The following is a 26,333-nucleotide window of genomic DNA, read 5'->3' as shown; positions in this document are numbered from 1 at the left end:
TTTTTTCCAAAAAATCGAAAATTAAAAAAAGGGACAAAATAAAAAAAAATAAATAAAAAATTGCGGTCACTACTCCGGTCAACTGGAGCCCGAGTAGGACCATCCAAAACAGAAAGAAAAAAGGCAGCAAGAAGACTCGATAACTAATGGCTGTGTACGCAAGAAATGTATCCTCCGCCCAAGGCCATATTGAATCAAATTGCCTATTATTGAACAAGTAAATATTACAACACGTGATTTATCGATATGCAAATGATGTTGGCTAATGGACTTCAACTGCCTCTACAGATACTGTTGATCTACCAAACACGCGAGCGACTACAATTTATCATGACAGAATGGTGCCCGGAGCTAACATCCTGCCGAAAGCACAATCCCATTCTCTCCTGCCATCAACAGAATAGGTTTTGAACTCGTCGACAGTGTTTCCTGCATGGGCAGCAGGCAAGAAGACTTACCATGTCAGGCATGAAGGCGATGAATGCATGGAATGCGGCAGAGAAAGCCCTAGTAATGTCACAAAAGCAAATCTTCCAAGGGAATTCATGTTAACATGAGATGTGTCTTGGACGGGCTTGAAGTATGTCCTCTGTCTGAACAACTGTTGACCACATGAAGCATGGCATGGGCCAAACCAAACATGCTTGGATAGCACCATCCAATGCAGCTCTTTGTAACTCGTGGCAAATATCTCACTTGAGATGCCCATGGTTCATTCTATGGGAGAAATCAGGACGTTGTAAAGCCAAATATGGGGTTTGCTCGGCTAACAGCTCAGAGCAAAGCAAGAAATTTTAATGCCAAAGATGGGGGCGGGGGGGGTGTTGGTTGCAGAGGCATAGCCTATTGCTTCCTTGTAGGCAGGCATATGTTACGGATCAAGTGTCTGTCATTTAGCTTAATAAGTGAATGAAACACCCCTGACAATGTATCTTGCACGGAGTAATTTGACATCACAGCTTGTATATAACGCAGGAAGGCTTCACAATTTCAAATCCATGGAGTCCAACCTTCATACATGTTGCAAAGATTATCTATGCTTGTGGCTTGCTTAAGTAGATAATCCACCTGCTCTGCAACACTGATATCCCTGGATGTCCAACAACGGTTTACTGTTAATAAGAAATTAATTTATATCCTACCATAGAGTTCCAAAGAATAAAGGTACCTGTTGCCACCGATGTCTCCACCCTCTAGTTTCATCTCAACTTGCCTTAAAACTGACATTGCATAAGCATTTTTACCTAGTGATGACAAAGTACAAACAAGAAAGTGCAACTAGGTCAACACCCAACAATCACGAGACTCGAAAATTTCAGTAATCCTTCGGGGTAGACGGTCAATTATGAAATGTGTGCTCAAGTTGCAAGAACTAATCTAGAGTGACTAAAATCTCATCAAAATTCTTTATTATTGTTAAAGGGTTATTAATTTGATGCATAGGAAGGGATGAGCCTCGTTTGTTTTCACAGATGAGATGAGATGAGATGTGTTGATATAAAAGTTGAAAGTTTAATAAAATATTGTTAGAATATATTTTTTTTAATATTATTTTTGTTTTGGAATTTAAAAAAGTCGAATTGTTTATTTTATGTTGTATGGAAATTTGGAGAAGTTGTAATGATGAAATGAGATGAGTTGAGAAGTTTCCTGAAAAGAAATGAGGCCTTAGGGTCCGTTTGAGAACACAACTATTGTTAGGTATTTTTAGATATTCTCAAATTCAACTTTCTCTCTCCTTTCCTAAAACTCAATAAAACATCTTAACTCAAACTATTTCACTATTATTCATAGATATTCTGATATATTCTTATAATCCAAACGAGCCCTTATAGTTTCAATGGCAGATCTGGTTTAGTTTCCCATATTAATTAAATTATTTAGAAAGATAAGCCGAAAGGGAAAGTAAACAATTGACATGGAAAATCTGATAGGATACACGGAATACTTACCCCTGCCTACTCGACTACTACTATGCATATTAGGTAGAGGAGCTTCACGATCTTCATCTTCAATCTTAGCTTTCCTTGATGAAAAAATATTATCATTGCCCTCAAACTTCTCTTCTGAGTCCTTATCCGGTGCTCTCACAACTTTGAGATACTCATTTGGCTCATTCATTGCTGACTTGACAGAGCCTGTATCAAGCACATTATCCTCCACATAACTGGATCCTGACTTCTTAAAATCTGAGATTCCTTGAAAATCAGTTTGAGAAAATGGAGTGGAGTTTTGATAACCTGTGGCACTGGACCCACGTGAAAGCTGCCCCATCTCATCTGTCAGGTCATTTAAGCAATCTGGAACGTTTTCTTCAGCTAGGCTGAAGCCAGATTCTGAGATGCTACTGCAGATGCTATCTGGTGGAGATATCCACCCTTTATCTTCCAAAGAAAGTTCATTAACACCAAGAAATTTTTCGGTGCTTCCACTGTCGGATATGGAGAGGGTTCCTCCCTCCTTGTCCACAAATTCAGCAGCATCACCAGCAAGATCAGCCCTAGAGGCACTAATTCCCTGCGATTTTACTTCCTGGCTTTCTCCTAGTCCTTCAAGGGCCTGTCAAAGAGAGAGCATTCATGTTCAGGAACCTTGAGATTCTCAAAATATAATGGTATTAAAATAAAATCAACACAATCCATCTCAGAATGGTAAAAAGTACCTTATGAAGATTGCCAGCATGTAGACTTGCAGTGCGTGCAAGCCTGGTCAACATGGAATAGAGCCCCTTCACAGAAAATGTGAGTGATGGTACCAAGGGCTTAAAGCTCTGACAGGCCTCCCTGATTCTTAGACAATAAGACTGGTATATGGCTTGTCCATGAATGGGAGATATCTCTGTACTGCGCTCCCTCTCCCTAGCCATAGCATCAGTCATCGCAGCAACATCTTTAGACAGCAGTGATTCAAGTGGAAGAAGCATAGCATTTGCCTGCACATACATGAGAAAATCATAATATATTGTTGCGACTTCAGGGCAGACCTGGATAAGCAAAAAAAAAAAAAAAAGGAATTTTTATTTATTAAATTCTTGTGTTTTCGCTTACCGTATATTTCTCTCTCTTTTTTTTTTTTTTTCTCTCCATACGCTTTAGACTTTTTCTTGTTGTCAATGGTGGTTGTGGGTTGTTGACGGGGGGTATTCTGTTATCAAAGTATGGCTATGAGCTCTATTAGCTGTTTAGCCATAGAGTCAAAGGTTTTTGAGGTGAGAAGAGATGGGGGTAGGGTGTGCATTACAGAGAAAGGATGGAAAGGCGTGAGCTGTATATGGTTGGGTTTAGAGACTATTAGTTGGGTGGCTAACTCACTGGAGGCTTGTTTGAAGTTTGGGAACAAAGGCTACTACTCAGCTCGACGGGAAGGTGACAGAGGCCTCACTACCCAGCGATGCTCAAACTCTCGTGGTTCATATATGGCTTTGGCTGTGTATGGCGGGGGAGGGCGCCGGAGTTACATACTCATACCTGAAGACAAGGCTGGAATGGGGTGGAGGAAGATGGTGGCGGTGTTGAAGGACATGGGCAGAGTAGGTGTCCAGGGGAGAAACCCATCGCAAGTGATGGCGGTAACTTTGCCGTCGAGGTCGTATAAGGAGGCTCTGGAGGTGCCTCGAGCCGTGCAGCACTCTGTGATGGGAGACTTGCAAAAGGGATCACCTCCCTTTTCAGTAGCTGCTCAGAGTGGAGGAGGTGATGGCAGAGGGATGGTCGGGCTGAAAGAAGAAAAAATTTTGATGGAGTTACGTGAAGTGCAGTTCTCGTTGGGGGAGCTAACTAATAGAGTTGGGGAGCTAACGGTGCGTTGAGGGTTATGTGATGGAGGGTGTGGACTCGGGCTGCCATTTGGGCTTAGGGGACGCGAACGGTGGGCTTAATGTGAAGGGCCAAGCTTTTGGGAAGGGCCAGGCTCATGCTACTGGGATCTAGCCCATGACGAGAGCACGACAGGGAAGCCCTTTCTGGAGGAAGAAACTGCAGGCCGATGGTGGCTTGTCGACGAGTGGGCCTAAGCCACCGATGCCGGAGAAGCCTCAGTCGACCCTGCCAAAGGTCACAGAGACTCCGATGGACGTCCTGTCGCTGGCGGAAACAACACCAGAGCATGGAGGAGGGACTTACGTCGTCCTTAATGCTTACGATGGCCCGATTGTTGCACAGACTATCACGACGAAGGGTATTGGCGCACAGACAACTACACCAATGTCAGTGGAGCTGCCGGCGAGCAGCAGTAAGGGTGTGAGTACCACCTCAGAGGAAGGGGAAGTTTTGGGACAAATAGGTGAGACTGATTTGGTTACTGTTGGCGAGTATTTGCTTTCGAACCAGACACAGATGGTCCCGATTGATAATGAGGAAGCTATGGGTGGGTCAAATGAGGTGCTTTTGGAGCCGGAAGTGGAAGAAATGGTTTCTGTCTTGGCGGGAGCGGATTTGGTCGCTGGAAAGGAGATGGGCACCAGTCAACAGAGTTTATATGTGGATTCCGTGGGCAGTGAAGAGGAGGAGATGGGTAGCCTGTCACCCTTACAGATGCTCCCACCTCATATTGCACCTCGAGCATCAGATTGGGTATTAAAAAAAGTAGAGGAGCTTCATGGTTGGGTGGAGATTTCCTGCGAAGGGTATGAAGACCAATTCATGGCTCTCCTAGTAGCCATGGAAGCTGGTCGCTCCATGGTAATGAAGTCAGCCATTAAAAAGGAGAGAGAGTTGAAACGATTGCAATGCTCCATTAACTATGATAATAAGGAGGGAACTTCGGGGAGAGATAGAGCAAAAGGGAGGGACGTCTCTCTTGTTAATGGAGCCTAAAATACTGTCTTGGAATGTAAGAAGGATCAATAACGTGAATAAACGACTACTTATTAGATCCCTTATCCGAAGTTGGAAAGTAGACATTGTTTGCCTACAAGAAACTAAACTGGCAGTTATTTCTCTTTGTATCATTAGGAGTTTGTGGGGCGGTTTGCAAGTGGGATGGCATTATTTACTGTCCAATGGAGCATCCGGTGGCATACTACTTATGTGGGATAAAAGAGTGGTGGAAAATATGGAAGATTTCATGGGGGATTATGTGGTGGCATGCTCGTTTAAGAACATCATGGATGGCTATCAGTGGGCTTTTGCAGGCGTCTATGGGCCTAATCTTGACCGGTCTCGAAGGCTACTATGGGATGAGTTGGCCGGTATTAACAGTATATGCGACTTACCTTGGTGTATGGTGATTTTAACGTCACCCGTTTCCCGAGCAAGAGATTAGGTGGCTCGGGTTTCAACCCACCCATGGTAGATTTTTCAAACTTCATTTCCGAACAGAATTTACAAGATATTCCTCTTGCAGGTGGTTCCTTCACTTGGTCTAGCAACCGAGATCTTCCATCTTGGTCGAGGATAGATAGATTTTTAATCTCTCCGGAATGGGAGGCACACTATCCGGATCTCATTCAGAAGAGACTACCCAGGTTGTGTTCAGATCACTTCCCCATTCTTTTGAATTGTGGGGGCATTAGAAGAGGCCCAAGGTATTTCAAATTTGAGAACATGTGGTTGAAGTCAGAGGGTTTTCTGGACAGAATAAGACAATGGTGGTCTTCTTACCATTTTCATGGTAATGTTAGCTATAAGATGGCTTGTAAATTAAAGTCTTTGAAAAAGGACTTGAAGAAGTGGAATATACAAGAGTTTGGTAATGTGGAAAGTCAGAAATCTGTTCTAATGGATGAGCTTAAGGATTTGGAGGGTGTGGAAGAGGAGAGGGTTTTCACTGAAACCGAGCGGGCCCGCAAATCCCAAGTGATTGCGGATATTGAACGGCTGTCTCTTTTGGAAGAAATATCGTGGCGTTAGAAATCACAAGCTTTATGGTTGAAGGAAGGGGATAGATGTACCAAGTTTTTTCACTAAGTGGCCAACTCATAGACCACATTGTCAATTACTATGATAATTTGTTTTTGGAACAATTTGAGTAGAGGCCGAGACTTGACGGGTTGGTGTTTGATGTTCTTGACCCGCAAGTTGTGAAACGACTTGAAAGGCCATTTGATGAGGTAGAGGTCAGGAAGGTGATCAAGGGTATGGCGGGCGATAAAGCCCCAGGTCCCGATGGCTTCTCCATGGCTTTTTTTCAGACGTGTTGGGATGTGCTTAAAGATGATATCATGGAGGTTTTCCATGAATTTCATGGTAGTGGGCGGTTCGAGAAAAGACTTAATGCTACTTTCTTAGCATTCATTCCTAAAAAGCCCGGTGCAGTAGAAGTGAAAGATTTTCGTCCCATTAGTTTGGTGGGTGGGCTATACAAAATTTTATCCAAAGTATTGGTGAACAGATTGAGTAAGGTGATGGAAGGCTTGATTTCGAAGCCTCAAAATGCATTTGTTCAAGGTAGGCAAATCCTTGACTCGGTACTTATAGCCAACGAATGTCTGAAGAGTCGTATTAAATCGGGAGCCGGGACTCCTTTGTAAGCTAGACATGGAGAAAGCTTACGATCACGTCAATTGGAGTTTCTTAATTTATATGCTGGAGAGATGCGGCTTTGGCTCTAAATGGTGTTCCTGAATCCTTCATTGTATTTCCACGGCCTGTTTCTCTGTATTGGTGAATGGTACATCCAAAGGTTTTTTCAAGAGCTCCCGAGGCTTGCGACAAGGAGACCCTTTTTCTCCTCTTCTCTTTGTTTTTGTGATGGAAGCTTTCAGCAAGATGATTTCAAGGGCGGTAGAGGGAGGGTTCATATCAGGATTCTCAGTGGGAGAGGCAAGTTCAGGTTCGCTTAACATTACTCACCTATTGTTTGCTGACGATACACTAATCTTTTGTGAGGCCAGACATGAGCAAATCTAAGCTGTGAGAGCTCTTTTATTATGCTTTGAAGCCGTGTCAGGCTTGAAGGTGAATTTGGCTAAATCAGAGGTAATGCCAGTGGGACATGTATCCAATGTGGAGAGTCTAGCGTCCATCTTGGAGGGTAAGATAACTCAGTTGCCCATGAAGTATCTTGGCCTTCCGCTAGGTGCGGCGTTCAAATCAAAATCTATTTGGGATGATGTAATAGAAAAAATGGAGAGGAAACTAACTGGTTGGAAGATGATGTACTTATCCAAAGGGGGCCGGGTGACTCTCATAAAAAGTACTTTGTCTAACTTACCAACATATTTCCTCTCATTATTTCCGCTTCCTGCTATGGTGGCTCATCACATGGAGAAAATTCAACGTGATTTCCTTTGGGGAGGGATCAAGGATGAGTTTAAATTTCACTTGGTGAAATGGGCCACAATTTGTTCCCCCATCAAAGGAGGCTTGGGTATATGGAATTTGAGATCTTCCAATCAAGCCTCGCTTGGCAAATGGTTATGGAGATATCACCAAAAATAGAAGGCCTTGTGGCAAACTATCATTACTTTGAAGCACGGGAATCATGGGAAGGGTGGTGTTCTAATGCGGTGCGTGGACCTCATGGAGTTGGGCTTTGGAAACATATTAGAAGAGGGTGGGACACCTATGCAGCACATACTTGCTTCAAAGTTGGCAACGGAGTTAAGGTAAAGTTTTGGCATGATTTATGGTGTGGTGATCGGGCACTCAAGGATGTTTATCCACAAGTTTATAGCTTAGCAAGAAGGAAAGAAGCTTCTATCGTAGATTTGATTATCTATTCCAATGGCTCTTCCCAATGGAACCTCACTTTCCATAGAGATGCACAAGATTGGGAGATGGATGACCTTTCGGCCTTTTTTGACTTTATGTACTCCACTCGTGTGTCGGGGGAAGGTGAAGACAAGATATATTGGCGTCCATCTAAGAAGGGAGTGTTCACGGCCCGCTCTTTCTATCCTTCCTTAAACTTGCACAACTCAGTCCTGTTCCCATGGAGGAGCATTTGGAAGACAAAAGCACCTCTAAAGGCAACTTTTTTTGTATGGACAGCCTCTTTGGGGAAGATTCTTACTATAGATAACCTAAGGAAACGTGGCATTATCGCTATAAATTGGTGTTACATGTGTAAGAAGAGCGGTGAGTTAGTTGACCATCTATTACTACATTGTGGGGTTGCCATGACCTTATGGACAGATGTCTTAGCACGGGTGGGGTTAGCGTGGGTGATGCCGGAAAGGGTATGTGATTTTTTAGCCTCTTGGAGAGGTATTAGGGGCAACTCTCAAATTGCATCCATATGGAAGATGCTACCTATTTGTCTATGGTGGTGCATTTGGAGGGAGCGGAACGCAAGATGCTTTGAAGATCAAGAGAGATCAATGGAAGAGCTTAGAATTTTGTTTTTCAATACTTTACTCCATTGGTCGATTGTAATTGATTTTCATGGCAGGTCTTTTCATGATTTCCTTGTATCTCTAAGCTAGACATTGTGAACGTGCTCATGTATATGTCCCGTATACTTGGACACTCTCTGTCTCTCTTTTGATCAATAAAATTTTGTTTACCGATAAGAAAAAAAAAAAAAAAAGGTTCTATATGTGATATCAGGATAGTGAGTCCCCATTGTAAACACCTATTTACTTTGGATGAACAAGCTATGAGTGACAGTACAAAATAATTTGGATAGTAACGATTAATTTGAGAGACAATGAGAACCTTTGAAAGATCATCCATAAGAGAATGGTGTACTGCAGCGGCCTCATTTCCTAGACTGTGAACATCATGTAGGTCTTCTGTTATCGCTAGAACCTACAAAAAGTACAAAAACATTAGTGGCAGACAAAAACCAAGAAAAGAATACGTTAGAATCCCTTGAATTACAATTCATCAGTAGCTTTGAAAAATTATGAACTGCAAAAGGACAGAAACAGAAAAAAGCAGCTAAATGGGTGGCCAGCATGAAGAATGGCCTAGTACCAATTAGCCGATCAGCATTATGGACTACCAAGACAAATTTATCAATTATCATAAGGGATGTAGAAGCTAAATCATTTTCCTCATTAGCATCAACTCACAAGAAATCTGATTAGCATCAATTATTGTAAAGGCCACACCTCTTCAAGCATGGAACCACATTCAGAAGTCAAGGCAGTATGGCTCCTTGAAACACGACTGAATGTTGATAACGCAACACTGGCTTCATATGCACAATCTCTCATAGCAAGGACAGTTCTTTGTAAGTCACCTATAAATGAAAAAATAGAATATTAACCTAGCAATGAGAATGTCTATGCTTAGCATGACAAATGCATAAGCATGTTGTTTGTAAGGATGCAGTGATGAATGCTAATAAAATACATGTAACCTGAAGCTGACTTTGCTTTGAGAGAGGCAATGCAGAGTTCATTAGTTGCAGAATATAAGCCATTGGAAGCAGCCTCCATGGTGCTTTGTGCAAGTTTCCATTCTTGTTCAGTACCTAAGATGAACATGAAAAATACACTCACTACTCGCATAAAACTGCAATTAATGGACAAATATAAGTTAACTCTCAGGAACTCACGTGTAAAAGAATGATAGGTAACGTCCAATCTTGTTAGAGCATTCATGTAAACTTGCGGCCAAGCTCTGCCATCACTGTCAATCCTGTAAGAATGAATATCTCCTGGAAACCGGAAAATGCCAACTCTTGATGCTTCAAAATCCAATAATGATGCGCAAATTTGCATTATATCTGATGCCTTCTCTTTAGTTTCCCGCAGCAACTGTCGTCGCCTCATCAAATGGTCATGGAATTCAGTAGGAATTCCTGAACTCTTGATAGAAGCATTTCCTGTTGCATTAGAATTTGCGCCACCACAAGCCCACCCCATTGCTCTCTCAAGCTTCCCTTCTGCTGTAGCAGAAGTTTGGTCACAAGCCTGAAGGCAGTCAAGTGATCTAGCTATCTTTGACACAGCAGATTGTATATTCTCCAGCAATTTGGCTCTGCTGAGGCTTAAAATAATTGGATATGAGCTATCATCACTGGTAAAAAATTTCTCAAGTGTGACCTTGTTACCTTGGGAGGGTGTCAAGGTATCATGCATCCATTCTATTTGAGCAATCTCTAGGCTAGTCTTGTGAAGAGACTCTCTGAGCTCATTTACCTGCCTTCTCATAAGGGAAGCTGCTGACCTTGCCGCTCTAGCCGTTTCATGAACATTGCAGTATTCCTCAAGCATAAGTTGAACCTTTTTCACAGCCCCACCATCCTTTTTCACTTGATCAAGACCAACATCCTTTGTTGCCTCTGTTAGTTGCTTCAGATGCTCATTTTCTCTATCTAACAAAGCCACAAAAGCAGGAACAACTCTTTCCTTCAGGTACTGACCAATATGTTCTTGAAGCTGGAACTCTAGCTTTTTCTTTACAACATTAAAGAGCTGGTCGAATCCTAAATTTTGATCCACAGATGAAGCTACATCATGTATGCATGAATCAAGAAAAGAATCCACAAGGAATATTTTCCAAATAAAAAAAGAATGTCTGTCCAACAATCCTCCAAACTTCCAGATATATTCAGATATTGGGTTTCCAGAACTCATCAAATCCACTAAATCCGAGATATCATTTGAGTGAGAGGTACTAGAAACAGCAAATAGAGACAAGGATTTATCCATAGATTCCAATTCAGAGAAGGGCTTAACCAGGGTGGATAGTATCATTTTGCTTTTATGCAGCTCCCTGTCCTCGTCGGCATAAATTAGAGACTGGAAATGGCGTTCTGAAGAAACCAAGGAGTTTTTTATGTCAGCTTCTCTTTTTATGAGTGAAGAGCTACGTACATCCCTCTGGTTCCAAGTTCGATGTAGTTGGTCCAGCTGTGCCCTACAAGCTTCTTCCTGGGAAGCAAGCTCCTCTGCCTCCTCCCAAGAGAGATGATCCCTACCTTTCAGAGCAGCTTCTTCAAGAGCCAACTGCTGCTCAGTAATGAGACCAACTTTAATAAAATAGTTCTGTTCCAGTTCAACCAAAGATGCCCTTTCCATTTCAACCTCAAGAAGCTGCTCCAGTGTCATATCAATAGAACCCCTGATTTGTGAGATTAATCCAAAAGCATCCATGACTTCTGAAGGGAAAGAAATTGCAGATCTTATCACATCTGGTAGAACAACTTCTGTCATTTGCCCAAGCAAACTCTTACAGGAAAGTAAACCACTTTTAAAAATAAAGACCCACTCCCCTTCAGAAAGATATTTTGAATGGTCTTTATCTGTATCGATGCTAGGTATCTCCCTACTGATCAATTTTTGTAGTTCATTAACAAACCCTGCCAAGAGAACACATTTCTCAACTTGTTCTTCGAACTTACAGAAAATAGTTCCAAAATCGTACTGCAATCTATTGTTTCCACTTCTTACTCTCATAGAATTGCTAAACATGTCTAGTAACTTACTCTTAACCTCATTATACAGAGAACTAAGAGCTACATTCAAAACAGATAACACCTTCTCCTTCTTCTCTTCCAGCTCCCTTTGCAATCTTGCATCCCTTGTCCCCTCATATTTAGAGTGTGTGGACTGAATGGAAGAAAGGGCATCTTCTTTCCTTACAAGACCAGCAGACTGCATATATCTTATAAAAGCAGACAGAACACTATCCTTGGCTCTTAATTCAGTCTCTGAACCAATAGCATTGGCAAGTTCAGCACACTCTTCTTCAACTTTCTCTATCTCTACTGCATACTTCTCCACTTTAAGACAGAGATCACCATGCCTGCGTTTGACAGAATCGAGATTATCACCATGTATTTTTGCCATAAGATCTGTAGCCTGTCTTCGGGCAACAGAGAGGATGTCAGAGGATGGTGCATTCACAGAAAGTTGCAAAACTTGTGTCCAGCCATGCACTGCACTGGTTGAAAGGTAATTTAGAGGTAGGATTCTTTGCAAAGCCAAAGAGTATGCTTGGAGGGCAGTTTGGGCAGAAGAGAGCCCCTCATCTAACTCAGCAATGAGCTGAGAAACTTCCCTATCAATATCATGGCATTGTACTTGTGTGGGCTCAGGAACAATAGTTAATGGAACCCCCGCCACCAGAACAGCAGATGTAAGTGAAAAGGATTCTTCCATGCCACTCAAATTTAAACGAGAATTAATTTGAGGAATCAAATTGCTTCGTAAAGCATCAAGGATCCTTCCATGCTGCTCCATCCAAGTTGTTGCCTCTTGAGCTTTCTCAGAAACAACAGCCTTCGCTTGAGCGAATTCTTGAGCCTGAATTTCAAATGATGCACGAGTTTTCTCTGAATTGCTAGTTGCTTCAGAAACAAATGACTTTGCCGATGTCTCGTGTAGAATAAGGTTAGACCTCTCTTGATCAGCTCGAAAAAAAAGAGCAGAGGCAAGTTCATATTGACTTAGGATATCAGCAAATCTCTGGTACATAAATTCTCAAAGTCAGCTAAATTTGAAAATAAAAAGACAATTAAAAAAGGATAAAAAATTGTAAGTAGCCACAAACTGGTAGGCAGTACTCCCTCACACCTGAAGAGAAGATTCAATGGCCGGTAGATTAGCCAATAAAAGATCATGATGTTCCTGCAATTAAGGGTAAGCGAATTTTTAGGTACTAGAATACTAAAGATGTTGTTATGTGCAAAGTGATAAATAAAGACTGGCTACAGTACCAGATAGATACAGACTCAAACTACAAGATGATGCACAAAATACGAGTAATTCAGTACAATCCCATCACAGAGACATTGCAATGCATGTGCAAGATTTGCCAGGAACCACATATTCTCCATTTTCTTCAAACAGAGAGATATACAAGCTCCAGTTTTGAAATGGACAGGTACCTGCAAGGGAACACGAATTTCCTGAACTCGTGATGCAAATAAACTCAAACTAACAGCCAATTCCATGCCCTTTCTTTCTTCACCACCAATTGCTGCATCATCATGAAAGTCTCCACGTGTCCATTCTACCAGTGGATCCCAAACAAACACTTCTAGTAACATCAAGAGTATGTCTTTGTTCTTTCTCAGAACACCAACAACTGCTTCACAGTTTGATCTAAAGGTGCCTTCTATTCCGGTCAGCCCCAAAGCTGCTTCAATTGTCTGTGTAAGACGGAAGGGAACAATTTCTGGAACTTTTAGTTTTTGCCCTTTATCGAAACAAACATTATAATCTATATGTAAAATATCTCCTTTACAGAAATCTATAAGAATATTATCCAAATGTCTATCCCCCAGGCCCAGAATGTGGCCCACCATGCTCATGGCCGCTACAGTTCCCGAATACCTGCAGGTCAAAAACAAAATTGATAGTTGAAGCATTTGACATTTTGTTGTGCATAATCTAATATACAAAATATTTTCTAATTGCACAACATGGAAGACTCGTGTACCATTCTAAATAATGAGAAATTAGAAAGAAAATTCACAGGTCATACTGGGTTCTCTTTCGCCAATTAACCTATTTAAACCATGTATTTAGATGAAAGAAACTAGCTTAGTAGCTGGGGGCACATGGATGTCTGTGGTAAGGTTGAAGAGATTGTAGAGATTGTAGACTTCAACATTAAATTCCCTTCTCTATCATTCTTCATGTCCTTATTTTATTGAAAAAGAGAGAGCGAGACATTGCAGCCATGGTTTACCTTGTAATGGCAGCTAACTACCTGAAAGTTAAGCAGTGAGTAGCAGGCACCTTATTTACCTCTATATTAAAATATATGGCCGCAAGTATAATTTCAAGTATCTAACAGAAGTATTATGGTCAGTTCAATTAACTACCTAACTACCCACAGTAAGATCATTTAATTCATTTTAATTTAGTTTATAACTTGATTGTGTGGAATTATTTAAACGTGATTTTCTTTGATTACCAATTTTAATGAAATACATATAAATCAAATTATAAACAAAATTAAATCATGACCTTTAAAATTATTTTAAATTTATGGTCATTTAACACGCGAATGGATGATGTGGTTCAACCAAACGAAGACAAAATGTTATGAATGAAAGAAGACGAGTGTTTCTGGCCTCTAAAATTCCGTGTCCTTTAATATTATTTAAATTTATGATCAGCTATTTAGGAAAGTAAAAACTAAAGGGTCTTTCGTGTATTGAAGGTTTATTCAAATAAAAATTAATTGAGAAATAAAAATGCTTGCAAAAAATTAAAATTATTTGGATGATTATGATAAAGTTAATTATAAAAATGTTGAGGTGGCACAATAGAAACAAAAGACATTGTTTTGAAAATTATATAGGTAATATATATGCAACCATTAGCACAAAGTAATGTGCCTAAAAATTGGTATAATATCACGGTACCACTCATAAAAATGACATCAGATACTTTACTGATCTACCATCCCAACAAATTATGATTTGGAAGTGGAATAATCTCCATATTTGGTCAACAATCTTGATGATTAGATAAGTAGTGCTCATAGTTTGTTCATTCAAGTGACATGATGAAAAAAATAATGATTGAGGAAAACAATCATTTGGGCATCCATTGGATTGTGCAAAATCAGAGCCAGACACAAAAATGAGTTTCCTCTTCTCAAAGAGTTGAATGCAACAGCATTTATATAAGTACAGTTACTGCATAATTATTTCTCCAGTAAAAAACATTTTTTTTTATAAGTAAAAAAAAAAAATTAAAGAGAAATTCTTTTCCGATATTTGTTTAGCTCTCATATATATACAAACCAAGGATAAGAATTGCAGAGAGCTATGCTTCATAGTTACAATGTTTTTTTTAGTTAGTATCGTTTTAAGGATAATATTTTGTTATAATTAAAAGTTGACGATTGATTATCAGTTCTTTGGCTTTTAAGTTTTGTCAAGGGGAAAAAAGTAGGGGTGATACCCGCATGGTGCGAGGCGGGGGGTACCCTCCCCTGCACCCCGCCCCGCACCATGCGGGGGTTGGGGTTTTTCCAGGGGTCGGGGGAAAAAACCCCATCCGCCCCACCCCCCGCCTAGGTCAACACATTGTGTTTAAAAAAAAAAAATTGGTCCAAAAATGTTTTTTTAGATCCAAATTATAATATAATTTAAATAATAAATTAAAATTTATAAATATAAAAAGAACTTAAACTCATTAGAGTTAGATTTTAGATTGTCTTGGCCTCCTATATAAAGGTTAGCCTAGGAGGCCAAGGCAATCTAATGACTTGAATACAATTTTAAGTCTTTAATAAATTGTATATATCTATATACAATATATTTATTTATATATATAAATAAATAAATATATGTGTGGAGCGGAGCGAGGGGTGGGGTGGGCCCCGCTGGGGTCATCCCGCCCCCCGCCCCAGCTAGGCCTCTCCATACAGGACGGGGGACCCCGCCCCCACATGGGTGGAGCGGGGTAGCCCACCCGCCCGCCCGGCCATGCAGGGGCGGGCGGAAGCGGGGCCAGCCCCTAGAAAAAAGTTTTGTTAAGGTCTCTAAGGGTTTTTTTCAACACTAAAGAATAGAGTTTGCCTTTTACACCTCAAAACCTTAAATCCTTCATTCACCACATTGACCGCATCATAGATGTTAACTGTTTCATACACCTTCAGAAATAGTTCAAACGGATGATTTAGGAATATGAAATGAGAATCATTCTATTCACCAGCACAGAAGAGTTGATTGATTCAAGTTCACAATGCCAAAGGCAAAAGATGAGGCCAACTGAACATTTGACTCAAGGCAAAGAAGAAAGACACGTGACCATGGCTTTTAGGCCTCGTTTGGTTACACAGATGAGATGAGATGAGATGGGATAAAAGTTAAATAAAATATTTTAGAATATAATTTTTTAATATTATTTTTGTTATGAGATTTGAAAAAGTTGAATTGTTTATTATATTTTGTTTGGGAGTTTAGGAAAGTTATAATGATTAGATTAGATGAGATGGTTTGTGAAAACAAACCAAGCCTTAGAGTATATTGCACTTATTAAAACTTCACGGAAAAAAGTAGTACAATTTAGGGACCACAGGTAATTGGATTAAAATTTTTAGTACAGTTGGGTCAAGAATATAGATTAAAAGGTACCTTTTCAATTTTGAGCTGAAGGCTTTGAATCCTTCACTGGCACACCATAGTTCTTGATGAAGAAGCTGTCTAGGAACCTCTTTCATTAGATCCAGAAGAACTTTGCGCTTGACTTCATGAGGCCAGTCTCTTCTTGAAATTACTCTCCTAATGCCTTTCTCTTTGAGTGCTGGTATGATTTTACCATAGAACATATCACTTGGTCGGGGAACAGGTGGAGGACCTGAATCTTTTGCATTGCCAGAACCCAATGCTGAGAGCTGTGCCAGTTGGACACGGTTTTGCCAAGACTTAAAGACACTGTAGATACTTATCACATTGTCAACCCACTGAATCAGACCCGCTCGACCACTGATTGGTGTCACAGAATAATATCGAATACCAAGAGAATGACTACAGGTTGCAGGAGATGAATGCAGAAACCCATTAATAGCTTGCAAGAGCTGCATGATTCTTGCATCAAGGCGCAAATCTTCTCCCCCTTTCAAAAGATATGTGTACTTCTGACCATCTGAACCCAATATTACAAGTTTCTTAGGTTTAGTCTTGGTTGATAGAATAGCCACTTGCTCAGAGAAAGAAGCAATTGTGACAATTTCTTGGAGACCAGTAGTGACTCTTGCATCGGATTCAGATACTGTGACATGCTTCTCAAGACCAGGCATTGGCACATCAGAAGATGATAAAAGGGCTAGTTGTGGTGCAACTTCCTTCAATGAAACCATCGACTTTCTCTGATAAGATGCCAAGGATGCCGCGATATTGTCAAACGGACGCCACACATCTCCAAGTGCTGCTACAGATGCTGGGGGTGTCTTAAAATTTAAGATGGCTGACTTCAATTGTTCCCTATATTCCTCATGGAACCATACTTCATGAGGTGTTTCAGGTTTTTGGGAAGTTGTAGCTAGACGACGTTCCAATGCCACAACAATGGGGGCCATCATGGCCGAGTATTTAGCAGCATTTATCTTGTTCTTCTCACTCTGGCTTAGAGTGACATTCTCTGCAATCCGAACAGCCTCTTCTTTCAACAAATTAATGCGCCTCGTTACATCTGAAAGTATATTTAGTCAGACAGTTCAAGATGCTGTGTGATTAGAGAAAAATAGCAAAGTAGCAGTATGTATGAGGGAAACCCATAAGAATGTGTGCTAGCAAATATTAAAAAGTTGTGATTTTGTGATTTTTCAACAATTTATAATTTTAAGAATATACCATGTGACAATTGATGAGTCAAATATCCCAGAACATCAAAACCCTAAGGAAATTGATTAGATAAAAATAGCCCAAAACAACAACCCTAAATAAAGTCACGCACTGCCACATTTGTCTGGTGTCCACACCTTCAGATTTCAACATGCACGTAACAGTTCATTTTGGGTTGACTTAATATTTTAGACACGTAATCTAATGTTCATAGTCAAGTTGCATGATGCATATTTACAGTAAATTTATGAGACCTTACAATATAATGAGATGATGAAATGAGCATGAATTAAATGACATCATGACAGCAAAAGCCTCATATAAGTGACACAATGGTACCTGTGTGAAGATCCTGAAGTGTGCTGAGCCATAATTCCTCCCAAAGAACAGTCATGTTTCCCAGCTCATTTATCATCAGCTGAACATCTTGAATCAACCTTGGATAGAGCTCTCTCTGCACATAACAAGATTATGCTATAATCTTCTAATAACCCAGTTCAACCAGGAAACAAAAAATTCAAGATGATTAAGCATCATATTTACAAAAATTCTTCAGCACAAAACATAAAGCAAGATCAAATTAAGGGAATGCTACGCAACTAGGAATTCCTATGATAAAAGCCAAGACCTGGGAGGCGAGGATCTTGCACTGGTTGAGGCCAATTTTTTTTTTTTTTTTTTGAAAAGTAAGTAATTTTATTGATACGAATGACATAGGCATAGCCCGTGTACACAGGAAGGTTGAGGCCAATTAGGGAATGCTTCAAACTGAATGCGGATGGGTGTAGTCTAGGGAATTCGGGACCAAGTGGTGAGGGTGCGGTTATTAGAGATGATAAGGGACATATGGTGGCAGCCTTCTCTAAAACATATGGAGAGGGAACAAACACAAAAGCAGAAGTACAGGGGGTCCTTGATGGACTGAAACTGTGCGATAGACTAGGTTTGGAGAAAGTTGAAGTGGAGTCAGATTCAAAAGTGGGTGTTGAATGTTTGTGGCCGAGGTACCATTCCATGGTTTCTAATTCATTTCTGAGATCAAGTTTTTGAGCAGTGAAACTGTGTCTATGCTATTGGGAATGTGTTCTGAGAGGTTAACCCAGTGGCGGACAGGCTCTTGAAGCTAGGAGCGACAGGGACCAATAAGGATTTTTCTCAATGGAGTGAGCTGCCAAGATAGGTCAGAGGAAATCTGTCATCGGAAAATTGTATGGTAATGATTCGGTATTTCAAATCACAAAAATATTATGCCCATTTTTTTGACAAGTATGAAAATATTATGTACATACAATGGGCACTTTAAGGCCTTATCAGCATGTGAACCCTATATAGCCTAGTTACCTCGTTCATCTAATGATCCTCACCTTTCTTAAGTAGCAATCCCATAACCATAGGAGAATTTGCAAGAAAATATTCTTCCAATAGGAAACAAAAGGGAAATACTGGCAATGCTTAAGTATAAAGAAAATAAACAATGATCACGCCACAAAGTGAAGCAGAAAATGCTTATCATGTCCCCACCAAAACAAATGAGATTGGTTGGTGAGCTCTCACAAAAAAAAAAAAAAAATTAAAATTAAAATTAAAATATTTCAATCATAAAAGTGATCATACAGTCATTATAATGACTCAAGGAAGCCCCAGCCACATCTAGGCCTATATTCCAAAAGTGCTGATCAATGTTAAATTTGAAGCCCCTTGGAATCATTATAAACAGTAAGAACGAACTTCTTCCCCCAAAGCAATATGGGATCCCACTTCTTGCAATACTCAATCAAGGGTGCTACAATTTCCCTCTTAAGTCTCTAACATTCTCGTCAAGTCATTCCATCATAGGTGGCAAGATTCAAATCCCACACTTTTGTTTATGATCGTCTCTGATACCATTTCAAACAATCCAAGGGAGGCCCAAGCGGCATCTGGGCCTGACTCTGAGCCCCTTGGAATTATTATAAAGGGCAAAAACTTCTCCCAGCCAAGTAATATAGGATCCCGTTCACCAGCTCCTTATAGTTATCCAGGGTGTTACAGTTATAACAAATATATGGATGAACGAGTTACAAAATCCAAGCAGCAGCAAACACACATGAGACCATATTATAACTTCTTAAGAAGGCACGCAACTAATGTCAACCATGTGAATGAAAAGAGGGTCGTTGGAATTAGTATAGCTTATAAACATGAGGGCATTTCATATGAAATGCTTGTATGCCCAATTTTCAAATGATGGGTATAAAGAGATTTTATATTAGACATATTATAATGTACACAAGTGTCAAACAAAGAAATAGAAGCAATTTCCATTACCAAACAACCCAGTATGTGCTGAAGCTCCTCCAACTAATGTCAACCATGTGAATGAAAAGAGGGTCGTTGGAATTAGTATAGACTTATCAACATGAGGGTATTCTGAAATGCTTGTGTGCCCAATTTTCAAATGATGGGTGTAAAGAGATTTTATATTAGACATATTATAATGTACACAAGTGTCAAACAAAGAAATAGAAGCAATTTCCCTTACCAAACAGCCCAGTATGTGCTGAAGCTCCTCTGAAGGGTTCTCTTCATAAGCATTTACATCAACCAATGTTGGGTACACTATGGACCAAGGAGATTGCTTGGCCAACATCATCAATAAGCCCTCCAACTGCTTCCGGACCACTTGCTCAGGATGAGAACTTACTCGAGCAAACAGTTGGGGCGTTACTTCCTACAGAATAAGATTGCGATCTGAAGTCACTTGATAATTATTGCGAAAAACATAGGGAAAAAAAAACACAGAAGTAGTATCTCACCTGCCATGGCAACAAAGGAACTGTCAAAAGGGCACGGCCCAGAATATCTTTTAACTCCACTCCATAATTGAGAATAATATGTAGGACAAACAATGTAGCCCTCAGGGTATAACTGCCAGTTTTTTGTTTTAAAGACTTGCAATCAAAGCCAGTCAACTGACCATGGCAAAGCTTGGCAGATGAATATGATAGATACCGTATGAAACTAAGACCTGCATGCCCAAAGAGGGACACTCTTCTCCTCCTCAAAGACCACCAAACATCAAGTAAATCACCAACTACAGATAATACATCAACTTCGTCCAGGCCAATGTTTGCACTTAGGAAGAAAATCTTCAACTGAGAAGCTATTGTAGCAGAAAGGCATTCACCACTGGAGTTTTCTGCCCCTGGCGCCCCAGCTGCAGCCTCAATAATATTTACTACTTGCTGCGCCAGAGCCCTTACAGCATTGTCCTCACTCAAATTAAGTTCTGAAGAATCAATCAAAAAGTTATGTTCTCTCTGTTCATCCATAAAACCATTTGGATCACCCTTGTTCTGGAAAAGCTGTAAAATCAAAGATTTCACTCTCGCAATCTCAACTTCATTTAACTTGAATCTCTCAGGCAGAATTTCTGTAACAAGCACAGGAGAAAACGAGCAAGAGCGAAGGACTGATTCATGTTGGTTAGAGAGAGAGTCTCTGGCTTGATTAAAACACCAAGAGGCATACGAAATCCATGACTTAGCCATACTGGGGCAAAGATGAGTGGACAATTTGGTAGCTGTACCCACAATTTCTTCAATAATATGACCCAAAATTGGTCTAGAGCTTTGGTTTTCACTGCTAAAGGAGGGTCCACCTCGGCCATAAAAAGAGCTATAATCCTTCTTAAAATCTGCTTGCATATCTAGAACAATGATATCCAGACTCAAATCCGAATAATCCCTTCTAAGCCAATCTGAGAGCTTCAAGCAAGCCTTGGCCTTCAGAATATTTTTTTCAGCATTAGAAACTACAGATTCTGAAGAAACCATGCAAGGCCGCACAAACGACCAAAGATTAGTAAAAGCATCTTCGTACTTATGTTCAGCATGCATTAGCAGGATGTCCTCGTACTGCAAATTCAAGATGAGAAAATCCCGGTGCCTCTCCTCAAGACAATTTGACACATGATCTCTCAGATAGCTGTTTAGACGGTTAGCCAACATTAGGTTTCCTTGTTTACGGGCCAAATTCAACATATTCAAACATGTTTTAAGAGTAACAAGAGAAGTAGGGAGAAGGTTTTGATAAACCCGGAGAATTTTTAACCATGGGTTACAATCCTGATGAAATCTACTAATTGGAGACTGTAATGATTGGATGTATGAACTTAATATTGACTGAAGTTGTATGGATTTGTCTTGGCTGCCTTTGAGCTTGTAACCTTCTTCGTAGGCAAAGATGCAGTGCAATTGGGTAGCAAACGCTGCTGCCTCTGCTAATTCATCAAGCGGCAAAACAGTCAATGTTTCATCCAGCATTGACTTGGCCTTCTGTAATTCATGGGAAATCAGGTCTACCTTTCCTTCATTTTGGAAAAGCATTGCCTGTAAAAGCATTTGCTCACTCCTTTGCAAGGCCAGTTTGGGGTCAAGTGTGAGCTCACTGCTACTTTTAGGTGTCAAGTCAAGGCAAGCCCATGCTGCCTGAAAATCACCCTCATCAAAGCGTGCTAAGGCATGGAATGAATTAATTTCATTTCCCGCTGTAGTCAGAGCACCAGAATAAACTTTCCCAGCATATTTAGCACGGAGTGTTTGTAATTCTAACAGCCAGGACTCTAGAGACTTCCAATCAGATACAGCAGTATAGCATTCAATGATACGTGCAATAACAAACTGTACGCCACCAGAACCCATTGTACTGAGCGATTCCTCAGTCTGAAGCAAGTGAGTAAGGTGAGCAGCAGCCTTTTCATACTGGCCTTCAGCCTGATATACGAGCCCAGTTATCCAGATAAAAGGTCCCGTTTCCCCACTTTGACCGAGAGACTTGTTTTCCTCCATAAACAAGGAAGAAAATGAAATTGAAACCCATTTTTGCAGGCCACTCAAAGCATCAGGTTCACGAATCTTACACAAAGCTAACGCCATATGCCGTACAACCCGCAATATGTCTCCATAAAATCTATCCCTGATAGTAATTAGGTTCTCCGCCAACTGGGACCTAGATTTCTCCTTCAAAGCTGAAGTCACAAGATTCTTGAGCTCCTGTAAACGTAGAGAACAATACTGAATTATAGCATCATTACATTGTAGTGCCAACCCAGCATTCATCATGGGCTCACATATACGAGAAAACCACTCCTCACAAACTTTTTTGTTTGCCCGAAAAAACAAGGAACTCTGTCGAGTAGCTGAGGGCAACACGACAGAGCCCTCATATGCATTATATACATTTTTCTTTAGGGCCTCGACAAAATCCAACAATAACCTCATTGGCAACAAGTGAGCACCAGAAGATCCTATCATACTTAAGTTCCCATCATTTTGCTCACCATCAAGCTGAAGCAAGTGTGCGATGTCTAAAAGCATTCGCTCTAAAGCTGCAAAAGTCTGGGTGGGCCCACCAAGATTAGTCCGAAGGCGCATAGCAATACAAAACCTAGCTGCTTCATGTACAGCCCACAAGGCACCAGCCAGATTATTGACGGAGCAACTTCTTAAAAGAATATCTTCATCCACTTTGATGTCCAACCATACACCAGAGGAGCCAAAATTTCCTGCTTCCTCAGTTTGACTAAAAGCAAGGTCCTTTGACCTCTGACAGGTATGAATCAGCCGTTGGATCCAAGAAGAAAGAGGCACCTTCCATCTTTGAGAAATGTAACTCAAAATAGAAACCAGTTGTTGTGAGTGAAGCTGCTGACGCAGCTGCTTCAAGGCAAACACTTGCTTCCAGTGCAAGTTTGAGCTATTGCCTAACCTAAGCATAACAGGACTGGATGTGATAGATATTCCATAGTCATATAGGCCACATGCATACATTGTAGTAGGAAGGACATTGGCAAGCAGCCTCACAAATGTGTATCTTACATCAATATCTGGATCACCAAGCTTTTCTAAGACCACTTCAGCAATAGGATACAAGTACATGGGGTCAAGAAGTCTTGCTTGTAGAAGCAGCTCCAAAACTAATGCAACATGCAACCTCACTTTGGGTTCCCTGTCGGATGCAGCATCTAAAACTGAGAAAAGGAGATTCCCAAGAATCCCAACATAACCAGATGCTTCATAGAAATAAGTGTTTGTATTTGACTTCTCATAAATAGCAATAATACTCTCACATAATCGTTGGACCCAATCTAGGGCTGCTTCTTTAACTGTGAGAGGAGAAGAAACATGAAGAACTTTGACAAGGAACACACTATACTTCCTCAGATGCCCAATGATAACAGCTGAAAGCCCATCCCTGAAATTGTCATCGTCAGGGACTTTTTCAGCAGCAACGTCCAAGGAAGCCTTTTCATTAGTCTGATATCTTAAAGAATGCTTGCTTAAAAATTCAACTGCAGTTAGCCTTTCCAATGTCTTGATAACATTGACTTGCAACTCCACAGAGGCCTGAATAGGTAATTCAAAAGGATTCAGTTTCTCGATAATAAAAGTCACCAACTTCTCTGACCTATTAAGATACAAGGTGGCAATGTCTGGTTGGCCAACCAAACTGCTACGCCCACCTAAGGAAACACAGGTCAAAAGAACTTTCAAGTCAAAGTTAATCAGTGCAAATAACTCAAATTTTGAATAGGATTTAGCATCTGAAATGCTATCAACCCCATCTCCATAACCTAAAGTCTTTCCCAGCATGGCCTTTAACAATTCCAGCTCTTCAATCACTAAGGTCAATGCTTGTTGAACAACTTCATTATTCCCATGTTGAAGCAAGAAAATATAAGTGGCAGCAGAACTTCCAGTAACTAAGTGATTTGGATGCAGCCGCAGGTGAGATACCTGACCATCAAATTGCAGTATTTTTTGCACAGATGATGGAAGGAGACCAAGCTTTTGCAGAGATAATAACTGAAGATTGGTTTTTAGAACCCCATGAACTTGAAAAGAAGTAATCTTCCCTGCTCCCATTGGTTTCTTAGCATGATTCATTTCCAGGATTTGAAATAAAATATCAACTGCAAGAGGATAAAAGGTGGAAAATCGTTCACACAATATTTCTGCCAAGAGAGTCAAGCACTTCCATGAATCCCCAATCCATTCTGACCATCCAAATTTGTGCCCAACTATTGATAAGCCTACCAATAACCGCGGTACCATTCTGGTCAGAGGTTCAATTATTTGTTGGAGTAGATTTATTTCCAGCAATCCAGATGCAGTGGACTGCAAAACTGTTGAGAAACAAGAAAGCAGCGCAAGCAACCTCCGAAATTGTTGTGGTGTTCCAGGACTCCCATCCTGAAGCAATACTTCCATGTCACCCAAGAATTTTGACAAAAGCCCCAAAGAGAACTGCAAACTACCCACCCAGTGTTTCTGAAATTGCAAGAAACTGTCCATCATAACACGTCTATCTGATTCAGAAAGGTCCGGTACCAATGCCCACCCAAGAAGCAAATCAATAATGTCGAGAAAATGAGGTTGAAAGAATCTACTGAACTTCAAAGAAATCAAGGTTAATACACCCAGAAGCCGGTGTAACAAACGCAAGGAGGTTCTCTCATCCTCGAGAAGAACTTGGCATGCTTTGAGGATCGGCAAAGCAAATCTCTCAACTCCACCAACATCTCCAACATTAAGAAACTCCCGCAGGCCTTCCAATGCTAAATCCGCGGTCCCATCACCAGGGCCTACATTGCTAAGCAATGGCAACGCCCAACCAATGAACCGGTCAACCATACTTCCAAGCATGACATGATTTTGTCTTCCATTCGAAGTGATCGGAATTGAACACACCACGGCACAAAGAGCTCCATATGCCATGGCTGCTGACTGTCGCACCGAATACAATCTGACCCACAACCCACGTAAAAGTTACACAATACCATATAATGCAACCAAAATAAGTAAGTAGAAGATATTTTTAGATTTCCAGGTACCTTTACTAAAGGCAGATGTCTTGTAGGATTACTATGCAAATTTCAAAACCAAGGGGAATACAGTAATCCAAAAGTGAAATTCGATGCAATGCTTTCTGAAAACGAAAATCTCTGTTCAACTAAAACGAATAGTTTTATTAGATAAATAGATTGGACAGTATTGCCTTCTTTAATTACGCGCCAAAAAACACAAAAAAAGGCTTAACAATTTTCGATTTCTTTGGATTTCCTACATTTTCTTGGCAACCAAACAGAGCACGAAACGAAATTCAAGCGAACCCTGGTGACTAGCCCCAACTAAAACTACCTTACACCTAAAACTACCACCATAGTTCGCACAGAACCGAACCCTACAACCACGCAAATTATGTAAAGCAAATATCAAATTGAAGAAGGGCAACAGAGAGAGAGAGAGAGAGGCTTACTTGTCGGAAAGGAGCTGAGAGAAGCCTGGGCGAGGAAAGTGGCCGAGTGGGCGACGAGGAGCGAGTTGGCCGGGTAGAGGATCGCGCGGTGGAGCGAGTTGATGGCTCCGAGTCGACCCGAGTCGTCGCCACCTTCTGAAGCGGCGGCGGGTGTGGCGGTGGTGGCGGCAGCCGAGGAAGTGGAATCTTCCTTGGGTAGAGCGACGGAGAGTAGAGCAGCCAGTTGCTGCTGCTGCTGGTGGAGCCCCTGCATCATGGCGGTCTATTTGTGTATGTATAAGCGTTTATCGCCGTGACTTGGCATCTCTTGCTAGTTTTTTCCTTTTCTCTTGCATTTGCATTGGGTCGAAGGTTTCCCAGTGCTTCTTGTTCGTGTGTGTGTGCCCGGAAAATCGACAACAACAATCAATTTCTCGAGTCCAGCGAACCTTCTCTATACAACCAGATGGACGTTGCGTCAAGAAAGAGCGACGATCAGTCCTATTAAGACGAAACGAGGGTATAGATAGAATGAATTACGAGAAGCGGTCCGTCAAAATGAATTAGAAAAAAAAAATGTATAGATAGAGTGAATTACACAAATTACACCCTGACGATCAGTTCTATTACGACGAACAGACATGTCCCGTTGCGTCAAGAATGAATGACGAAAAGTTTAGTTACTTTCGCAGCGCAGACGATTGGTTATTTATAGTGACGATAAAAGTCTACTTGATCTGTCGGAATAGTAGTCGCGAAAAACCAGACGCTCTTCCCTACTTTCAACGTCCCACCCCTACGTTATTCTATAATTATTCTCTCCCCCCACATTCGGAGAAGAGAGTGAGAGATGGTAATTGTAAAGTGTATATATAGTTTTTTTTTTCTTCTTTTTTTATTTTTTTTAAATAAAG

At 40.8% G+C, this 26,333-nt stretch overlaps 1 protein-coding gene across 1 annotated transcript; it reads right to left on the bottom strand.

Annotated features, from left to right (window-relative positions):
- Positions 1–189: 189 nt before the first annotated feature.
- LOC121254502 lies at positions 190–25,981 on the bottom strand. The gene is given in 17 exon segments (XM_041154563.1): positions 190–1,090; positions 1,169–1,244; positions 1,953–2,138; positions 2,241–2,559; positions 2,663–2,932; positions 8,598–8,690; positions 8,996–9,126; positions 9,247–9,360; positions 9,445–12,301; positions 12,410–12,463; positions 12,724–13,171; positions 15,934–16,990; positions 17,482–17,596; positions 19,664–19,852; positions 19,938–24,927; positions 25,441–25,468; positions 25,471–25,981. Coding segments are annotated over 17 exon segments (11,253 nt in total). The 5' UTR covers positions 25,697–25,981; the 3' UTR covers positions 190–990.
- Between the last annotated feature and the right edge of the window lie 352 nt (positions 25,982–26,333).

Source organism: Juglans microcarpa x Juglans regia, chromosome 3D, assembly GCF_004785595.1.
Source record: "Juglans microcarpa x Juglans regia isolate MS1-56 chromosome 3D, Jm3101_v1.0, whole genome shotgun sequence".
Taxonomy (NCBI): domain Eukaryota; kingdom Viridiplantae; phylum Streptophyta; class Magnoliopsida; order Fagales; family Juglandaceae; genus Juglans; species Juglans microcarpa x Juglans regia.
This window is presented reverse-complemented; position numbering and strand designations above follow the sequence as displayed.